Below are 10114 nucleotides of genomic sequence, written 5' to 3'. Positions count from 1 at the left end.
CAGTTGTCAAAGCAAGATCTGAACTACACTTAATCGTGTCTGCATTTTGCCAAAAGCAATAAGAGTAAAATGTCACCAAAGATACTTGTCTGAGTCAAAAGGCAAATCAAAATATACCCCTCAGAAATGTTTCAATAGAATCTACATGGTGAAAGGAAAAATGTGCTTGTGGACTTTGTTTCCAATGTAGCCTAACAGCCATTGCTTATAAGGAGTAGGTGGCTATACCTAACCAAATATCTGCTTTTTATGTACATAGCTGCTATCCACTGGCAAGCTAAACAATGACCAGCTATAAAAAGATACAGGGGAGGCACCTACATTTAAACAAAACAGACAGTACTGAAAATAAGCTTTGGCCCAGCAGTAGCATAGCAAACACACTAGTGAATTGTATTAAGATAGGTTCCATTTGTTTTAACCTATAAATCGTCACTCAATGCCTAGGCTTATCTCCACTGTGCCGCCTTTCCTTCCAGTTCTCTGCTGCCAATGACTAGAACGAATTGCAAAAATCTCTGAAGCTGGAGTCTTATATCTCCCTCTCTATAAGCATCAGCTGCCAGAGCAGCTTAATAATGATCACTGTACCTGTACACAGCCAATCTGTAAATAGCACACTCGACTACCTCATCCACATATTATTACTTACCCTCTTGCAGCCCAGTACTTGCACATCTGCACATCTAGCACTCCAGTATTAATGCTAAATTGTAATTATTTGCGCCTCTAGGGCCTATTTATTGCCTACCTCCCAACTCTTCTACATTTGCACACACAACATCAATTTTTCAATTTTTCTGTTCTTTTTCGTTGTTGACTGTACGTTTGTTTATGTGTAACTCTGTTTTTGTCACACTGCTTTGCTTTATCTTGGCCAGATAGCAGTTGTAAATGAGAACTTGTTCTCAACTGGCCTACCTGGTTTAAAAAAGGTACAAAAATAAATAAAAAAAGAGAGATCACCCACTAAAAACTCTAGGCATAGTTATTGAATTTGTCTATATCAGTGAATCTCACCAAGGCCCTAATTCAACAAAAGAATGACCAACACAGGAAGTCTGAAATAACAACAATGCAATAGTTAAATGGGAATTTTCTCCAGTAACAACTGTGCCTCCATTAAGTTTTCTAGATTCATCTTTACTATAATTTTGTCTTAACGTCCTCTTTAGGATGTAATGCCTTCTCTTGGATGTGAATGATCATGTAACCCTCTCAGTAACTTCCTGTTTTCGCTCTCCTTCATGCAGTGTTAACATCCTCGCTGGCAGTGATGCAATGTAACTGGAGTGTATAATAAACTGATGTCAGCTCAGGGTTGTCTCTAAGCGGATCAAGTTCTGGTATACCTCTTCGCTCCTCCTAGACAGGGAGAGGGAAAGAGGTAGGGAGGGAAGGATTGAGAGGAACAAGGAAAGAGGGGCAGAGAGCGGGGGATGAGAAAAGGTGTAGCAAAAAAGAAAAAGGATCATGTTTCGTTATCAGATACTTTGTACCAGAGGAAGACAAGTCTGATGCTCTCTTATCTATTCTCATGGTTCTGGACTAGGTAACTCAACAGTCAACACATCTAGAACCATTCTTAAATCTAGTGGGAGGAACCATGAAGCCAAGTTTAAGAGTCCATAGACTTGGCAAATACTGTTAAAGACACAGGAAGATCAAAGGCATTACTATACTGAACAAAAGTATAAAATGCAACAATTTCAAGGATTTTACTGAGTTACAGTTCATATAAGGAAATCAGTCAATTGAAATTCATTCATTAGGCCCTAATCTATGGATTTCACATGACTGTGCAGGGGTGCAGCAATGGGTGGGACTGGGAGGTCAAAGGCCCACCCACGCGGGAACCAGGCCCAGATAATCATAATGAGTTTTTCCCCACAAAAGGGCTTTATTAGAGACAGAAATACTCCTCAGCATGCCAATTGCAATCTCCCTAAAAACTTGAGACATCTGTGGCATTGTGTTGTGTGACAAAACTGCACATTTTAGAGTGACCATTTATCCCCAGCAAAAGGTGCACCTGTGTAATTATCATGCTGTTTAATCAGCTTCTTGATATGCCACACCTGTCAGGTGGATGGATTATCTTGGCAAAGGAGAAAAGCTCACTAACAGGGATACACTCAAATTTGTGCACAGAATTTCATTAAAATAAGCTTCATGTGCGTATGAAATCTTTTGGGGATATATTAATTCAGCTAATGAAACATGGGAACATTTTACATGTTGCATTTATATTTTTGTTCAGTGTATGAACAAAATGAGCTGTGTGGCTTCTCATTGTGCAACCCAACCATATCACATGGACAAAACTGGATGCAATGACATCAGGCCGGGTATCAAACTCAGGTGGTCTGTGCAACTCAAGACCACATTAACCCACTGGCACAGAGCTAAAGTCAACAGTTGTAGCCATCAGGGCTGCTAAAGCTGCTGTATTACATCTCCTATGTTTATCAGGCTGTAGCATTATTAGTAAGTAACCTGGTTATCTGCTGGTTTAATGTGAGTTCTCTGCATACAGAATGTCATCTTGCTTTCTTTCGGGTGAATCTATAAAGGCAAATAATGGAAATGAAATATACAGTGTGGGTGGGAGTAACTGACAGATATGCACAAATGCTCATCCGCAAGACAGGTTCTGTCAACACTAAGAACTCATGTTACTATGGATACCGGTGTCTGTACTAGCAGTCTTTTTGGCGTCAGAGAACCCATAACGTAATTATTGTCCGAGCATGCTTGTGTGTGTGTGACTTCTGCTTTATCAACATTTAGAGAAGTGGTCTGAGATAGCTGAGGAAGTGTGGAAGATTTATATTTATTTGACCTGTAGCTGTTGTTCAGGCAAACATGTCCTACGTTTTCCCAAAAAACCATCAATGATCATTAAAAAAGGTTCTGCACAACATGTTTTCACGGAATAACATCTCCCTGCTAAAAGATGAATACCTGCATGTGAGTGTCTGTTTCTCTTCTTAAGACATATTGCAAGTCCAACAAGTCCTGAAGCAACCAGAACACAGATTACAGCAATAAGAAGAGAACCTGGAGTCCTCTCATCACCATCTGAAGTAAAAAGAGAGAAACTATATTTTAATTAAAACAGTGTTTCATAAAATGAGCTCTACCATACTTACTGTTTCATATAGAAGTTGGTATTGTCTGGATACTGCAATGTAACATTGCTACTGTACATGTTTTTTTTTACCTGTCACCTTGGAGGGATCACTCTCTATACAGGAATGTGGAACAACACCTGTCCCCTTGCTGACTGGGTTGGCAGCCTCACATCTGTAAGACTCTCTGTTCTGTTCATCCACCTTGAGAGGTAGAGAGAGGGTGATATTGAGGTCAGGGCTGCTGGTCTGGTTGAGTCTCTCCTCTCCTCTGTACCAGGACAGGGTCACCTCTCTCCCGTTCTCCACAGAACACACCACTGTACAGGAGATGTTATCATGGACCGTCACCTGAGGTTTGGACAGAACATCTGGAAGACAAATAATGAATAAATGGGAATTGGTGAAATGGTACTTATCTTTAAATTGGCAAAGAGCAGATGCTACATACATTTTTGGACTTATACATTCATGATTTGGACACATTTTGAAGAATATAACTTATAAATGCTTCATGAGCTTAGTCCCCATCAGAGAACCCATCAGCTTGTTTTACTCCAGTGTTTGTAAACAAAGAAATTGTAAGCAAACACTATATATAGTCTAAAAACATGGTTACAACTATAATTGTTATATAATGGTTGATCAGTCCTTCTATCCATAGCTCTGTCTATGAATTTGAGAGTGGTTACATTTTTCCAGCCCCATCGCTCAGCTTTTTACCGAACCAATAAAGCGACTATTTTAATGATTTTGTAATTTACAGCACACACACACACACTTACAGTACACAGTCAGCTGAAATGCATGTGTCATCTTCTCTTCATCTGCATTCGCCACAGTGTAAATCCCAGAATCGTCTATTTGTAGGTCTGACAAAGTGAAGAATCCAGTAACATTGTTCCAGTGAAGGCGGTTTTTAAATCTCTTCACAAGGTTGGTATTACTTTGTTTACCAGGATACACATGTGCAACTTTGCCAAGGTCTCCATAAAGTAAATTGCCAGACTTCAACACCCTTTCTGGAAAAGAGAGAGACTTTCCCGCGATTCCTTTCACCTGCCAAGTCTCAGGTTGGGCTGAATGCTGGGCTGAGCAGAGTACTGTGGAGAGAAAGAGAGACTCAATATCAACGCATTGACTTAAATACCATAGTTCTTCTCTAATATAGCAATGTTGCAAATGAATTTTCCTTGATTGCTTGAGAAAAAGTGTCCACACAGAATTAACTTTTTCTAAACAATTAACAATCAGCCCCAAACTGAAACAAGTTGGCCAAAATGACACATTCCATTTGCAAAATGCATTAAGACTTAAATACATGACACAAAATCAACTACATCCATCAAAACATACAACTTCTTATCTAATGAAAAGTTATTTCATTATAAGTTATTTTATTATAAGTTATTTCAATAAATCGTTACACAACGGCCCAATAAATACTGACTACAACTATCAATATACCCATAACATGGTAAAACCTCTTATATTTCTAGGTCATCTGTTGATACTATAATTATAGATTGATTGATTGCTGATTGAACAATTGTGCAAAGAAGTTTTACACATGTGCAGAAGTAGTTCACAATCATTGGAATCATTTATACCAGCTGTGATCAAATGTTTTAATTTAGTTTGACATGATATAATCAACTGAATTTTGCTTCTTTTGTAGAGAGTTGTCTTTACTGTTTTGCAAAACAAATTGCTTAGCATTTTCTGTGAAAACAATGAGAAATGACTTACAGTTTTGCAAAAAAGAATACTGTTGTGCTCATTAGGTTATGATGTGCCGGTTATGATGTTTAATTGAAAGTGTCTTAGCAATCGAGAAAAACTGTAAAGGCCTGATGTGATGGTGACAGTTAGGAAAGAAATTACAGGACTGGTAGCTCTACGAATTTGTTTGTACACACTCTTAGAGAAACTGTTCCAAACGGGTTCTTCAGCTGTCCCCATAGCATAACTATTTTTGATTCTAGGTAAAACCCTTTTTGGTTCTAGGTCGAACCCTTTTGGGTTCCATGTAGAGTAAGTGGGGGGGGCAAAGTACGGCCCGCCGGGCACTTCAATCTGGCCAGCGAGACATACACCTTTATTCTCCCCAATTTTTTGGTATCCAATTGGTAGTTATAGTCTTGTCCCATCGCTGCAACTCCCATACAGACTTGGGAGAGGTGGAGGTCGACAGCCGTGCGTCCTCCAAAACATGACCCAGCCAAGCCGCACTGCTTCTTGTACCAATGCCCGCTTAACCCGGAAGCCAGCCGCAGCAATGTGTCAAAAGAAACACGGACGATGCTGGGCCAATTGTGTGCCGCCTCATGGGTCTCCCAGTCACGGCCAGCTGTGACACAGTCTGGGATCGACCCCGGGTCTGTTGTGATGCCTCAAGCAATGCGATGTAGTGCCTTTAAACCGCTGCGCCACTCGAGAGGCCCCCGCAAATTGATTTTAACAAAGAATTGGTCCCCCCAAAATGTGGCCCTTCGTTGAATTTCAAAATCCCGATGTGGCCCTCGAGCCAAAAGGTTTGCCCACCCTGGATGTAGAGCCTCCTGTGGGGTAAGGGTTCTACATGGAACCCAAAAGGGTTCTACCTGAAACCAAAAACGGTTCTTCAAAGGGTTCTCCTATGGGGACAGCTGAAGAACCCTTTTAGGTTCTAGATAGCAAACTCTTCCTTCTGCTGTTAATGGCACAAAAACTGAAATGCCATCATTGTAAAAAAAATAAATACAATCCTTTATTACCTTCTTTTTTGTACCTTTATTTTGACAGTGAAATCACATTGAGACTAAAACCTATTTTTCAAGAGAGTCCTGCATGTGCACAAATTATACAAAATGTACGACCTGAACTGCCCTAGAGCCACCAGAGCATCATGGTGCAGAGCGCTGCAGATCATTCCATACATGGGGCGCAAAAAAAACTGAATGCAGATTTACTTAATTCCATAGTGATCCACGGGACCTCAAGAGTTATCCATCCCTGTGATCGGGTCTGGTACTCTTATGTCTGTAATTTAAAAATGAAAATGGGGTCCACCAAAACGTAGCGCCGGTAATATGGGTCATATCTTTTGAACAGTAAGAGCTAGGACCAAGACGTTTTCTCTCAGGAAAAGAGTGAGACTTGGCTCCACCGTACCTGGCTATGAAATGCAGTTGGGAAAGTGAGACGAATGAGCAAGACTAGAAACTCCTACTGCTATACACAAGCAACCTACTGCTATACACAAGGAAGAGAAAAACATAGCTCGACTGTTGCATCACTATTTAAATCAATGCTGCTATTGTTTTTAATTTCGTAAAGCACCTTGTGTTTCATAACCAGGCAAAGAGAGAGTCAACAGCACGAGTCACCTGCGCGATGTGTAGCAGATAATCAAAGTAGAGTCTGTCTGCCTTTCTGCCCAGATTCATAGCTTGCTCACCTGCAGCTCACCAGCTGATGTACAACATTAGGCTTCGGCGCGTCTTTCCTTCTGCTGAACTGAACTGCCCCTGCGCAGACACGTAAAAACTCTCAATCTATCCAAAAACTATTGTCCAGTCCATTTAGTACTCATATTTTAGTAGCAGAGATAAGTCTCGTTTTAGTAAACTGAAATGAAAAATATTTTAGCCTATAGTTTGTTCTTGGTCTATTTAGGCAGTTAATTGCCACTGAAAAATAGGTGTTTGGAAATATTTTAGTCACTATTTGTATTGACAATATTAACACTGATCCAAACAATTGACCACTTAATAAAATACTTGAAAGTACTACTTAAGTAATTTGTTTGGGTATCTGTACTTTACTTGATAATTTACATTTTTGACAACTTTTACTTCACTACATTCCTAAAGAAAAAAAAAAAATATATATATATATATATATATATATACACACTTTTTACCCCATACATTTTCCCTGACACCCAAAAGTACTCTTTACATTTTGAAAGCTTAGCAGGACAGGACAATGACAACATTTTCACACTTACCAAGAGAACAACCCTGGTCATCCCTACTGCCTCTGATCTGATGACTCACAGAACACATGTTTCATTTGTAAATGATGTCTGAGTGTTGGAGCGTGCCCCTGACTATCCGTAAATTAAAACAAACAAGAAAATTATGCTGTCTGGTTTGATTAATTTAAGAAATTTGAAAATATTTATACTTTTACTTTTGATACGTATATTTCAAACGAAATACTTTTAGACATTTACTCAAGTAGTATTTTACTGGATGACTTTCACTTTTACTAGAGTCATTTTCTATTAAGGTATATTTACTTTTACTCAAGTACTGCTTAATATAAATCCAGTGATGCTGCCGAGATGGTGCTATGTCTTGGTCAGAAGCCTGACTGATGAACATTAAGATTATATTTCGTAGCAAGCAAAGATCTAAACTGACAGTTGATTAGAGATTCAACAATTTCGTCAAACTGGTTCTTGACTAAAAATACTTTCAATGACAATGTTAATTCTTAATATGTGTCCGGGAAACCAACCCTAAATGTCTACATTGACGTGGTGCTCTGTGTTTATTTGTCTATTTGTTGTCATACTCATTCAGGATAAGCAAACACTGACATAACAAAAACAAAGATGAGACTATAGCTAAATACACTGTTTAATAAAGTGTTAAAACAAAACTTATTTTGTAAAAAAAAAAACTATTTCATCGAGCTGCCACAATTTTACGAGTGTCGGAAAAACACCTCAGACTGTTATGTTAGGCTACAGGACTATGTTTAATAATCAACAAAATCACAAAAATACGTGTTCACGCATTATAACATGCGTTTCTCTACAAAATAGAGAAACACATTAATCTTAGTCAAAATTGACCAGGACAAAAGAGGACAAAAGATCTTCGCATGCATGACGTGTTACACCAACATACAGCTTCAGAACTGGCCGAAATATATTTTGTACTGGCTAAAGGCAGCGACATGATTTTCAATTGTTTATATAGTTGAATACCTCATATATATATATATATATGAGGTTTCTGTATCACATGGAAAAATGTCTAAAGGTGTCACAAATGAGTTTAACGACAGCTGTCAAGTCTCTACAACCAAAGTCACAATAATCAAGGGGCACATACCGAAGAGATACAGTAGCGTCACCTTCATTTTTTTTCTTTGAGAAAACAGCATTGTAGCCTACAGTCCATACAATCACCCAACTGGTTCCACACAATCATCTACAAATAACATAGTCTGAGATACTCGACAAGAGCGCCCAGACATTGAGTTTGTTATTTAAGCTGTCCCAGGGACCCGGGTGGGTGGAGTTTGTAACAACTACAACTCCATCTACAGCTGTATTTGCTTTTCACACACAACACAAAAAAGAGGAGGGGCATGGAGGGAGATATTATCCTGTTATCTGAGCGGCAGCCTTGGTGGTGTACCCAGGAATCTTTGCAGTGTTTTTCAATATGATGAAACCGCATCAAAGGTAACACCTGTTCATTTCTCTCTCAAAAGACTGTTATAGATGAACTTATCCTGTGTGCCTTCTTTCTTCTCCAGATAATTTTTGAATGTTGAGTGGTGGTGGATGAGCATTCCATTTCGAGGCAGAGAGAGAGAGCGAGAGAGGGGGGAGAGCGAGGGGGGGGAGGGAGAGAGAGAGGGGGGGCGAGAGAGGGGGGAGCGAGAGAGGTGGGAGAGCGAGAGAGGGGGGAGAGAGAGAAAACAGCCAGGGACACTCGCTAATCATTCTTGATGAAACATTATTATTATATATTTTTTTACATCAAATAAAATGACATTTTATTGGTCACATGCACATATTTAGCAGATATTATTGCGGGTGTAGCGACGTGCATTTATTTAAAGGATATTGTATGTTTTGTTTTGTGAACAATTTGACCAGGTGACACAATAATGATCGATTTGAACAGGGCGTAATGTGTTTAGTGTCTTTGTGTGCAGACAGTCAACTGTCTATTTTGATCAACATTGGGTGAACCGTTTAGGAATTACAGCACTTCTTGTACATAGTTCCCCCAATTTAGGGGACCAAAAGTATTGTCACATTTCTACAATTGTTCTTTTAGTTTGAAAATGTGTTGTAGGTTGTGTATATCAATGAAAAAAAATCCCAATTGAATCCGTTTTAATATTTTAATTTAAGGCGGCAAAACGTGAAAAGTGCGCAAGGGTATGTTGGGTTGCTAGATCAGAAGGTTGCTAGATCGAATCCCCGAGCTGACAAGGTAAAAATCTGTTGTTCTGCCCCTGAACAAGGCAATGGGGACCCTATTCAGACTTGAGATAAGTTGATTTAACATGGACTTATGCCCCCCCAAAATGTACTTAAGTGAATTATTTGTCAATTTATCTCCGTCTGAATCAGAGCCTGTAAAAACTAAAACTACTTAACCCAACACCTAAAGTTAATAATAGCAAATTAAAATCAGTTACTGTACACTCAATAGTAACAATATACTTACTCTTTAGCACTTTGAGATTGTTTTTAACTGAAAGCAGGTTAAGAAACTAAATGTATTATTATTGATTACTGTTACTCTTAAATAATATGCATGTCAAGCAAATATGTCTACCTAGATAAGCTTTGTCACAGACATGTTCATTTATTCTTCAGTTCCTCACAGCTTGTTAAAATCAAATCAAATCAAATGTATTTATATAGCCCTTCGTATATCAGCTGAAATCTCAAAGTGCTGTACAGAAACCCAGCCTAAAACCCCAAACAGCAAGCAATGCATGTGAAAGAGGCACGGTGGCTAGGAAAAACTCCCTAGGAAAAACTCCCTAGAAAGGCCAAAAACCTAGGAAGAAACCTAGAGAGGAACCAGGCTATGAGGGGTGGCCAGTCCTCTTCTGGCTGTGCCGGGTGGATATTATAACAGAACATGATCAAGATGTTAAAATGTTCATAAATGACCAGCATGGTCAAATAATAATAATCATTGTAGTTGTCGAGGGTGCAACAAGCACGTCCGGTGAAC

General features: G+C 39.1%; 1 protein-coding gene across 3 annotated transcripts; it reads right to left on the bottom strand.

Annotated features, from left to right (window-relative positions):
• Positions 1 to 1122: 1122 nt before the first annotated feature.
• On the bottom strand, positions 1123 to 8680 carry LOC115191987 (leucine-rich repeats and immunoglobulin-like domains protein 1). Of its 3 annotated transcripts, none has more exons than XR_003877824.1 (5): positions 8240 to 8680; positions 3917 to 4234; positions 3224 to 3502; positions 2965 to 3101; positions 1123 to 1365 (listed from the first exon to the last, which is right to left on the bottom strand). XR_003877824.1 is itself a non-coding variant. In XM_029750083.1 (5 exons), the coding sequence occupies exons 1-5, from the start codon at positions 8289 to 8291 to the stop codon at positions 1337 to 1339; spliced, it is 795 nt and encodes a 264-aa protein (XP_029605943.1). In that variant the 5' UTR covers positions 8292 to 8680; the 3' UTR covers positions 1123 to 1336. The 3 variants fall into 3 exon arrangements, 1 of the variants encoding a protein (XP_029605943.1); XR_003877822.1 differs by having other exon boundaries at positions 2497 to 3081; XM_029750083.1 differs by having other exon boundaries at positions 2965 to 3081.
• Between the last annotated feature and the right edge of the window lie 1434 nt (positions 8681 to 10114).

Source organism: Salmo trutta, chromosome 4, assembly GCF_901001165.1.
Source record: "Salmo trutta chromosome 4, fSalTru1.1, whole genome shotgun sequence".
In the NCBI taxonomy this organism is placed as follows: Eukaryota; Metazoa; Chordata; class Actinopteri; order Salmoniformes; family Salmonidae; genus Salmo; species Salmo trutta.
The sequence above is the reverse complement of the archived record's forward strand: the minus strand, read 5'-3'. Positions and strand labels throughout refer to the sequence as shown.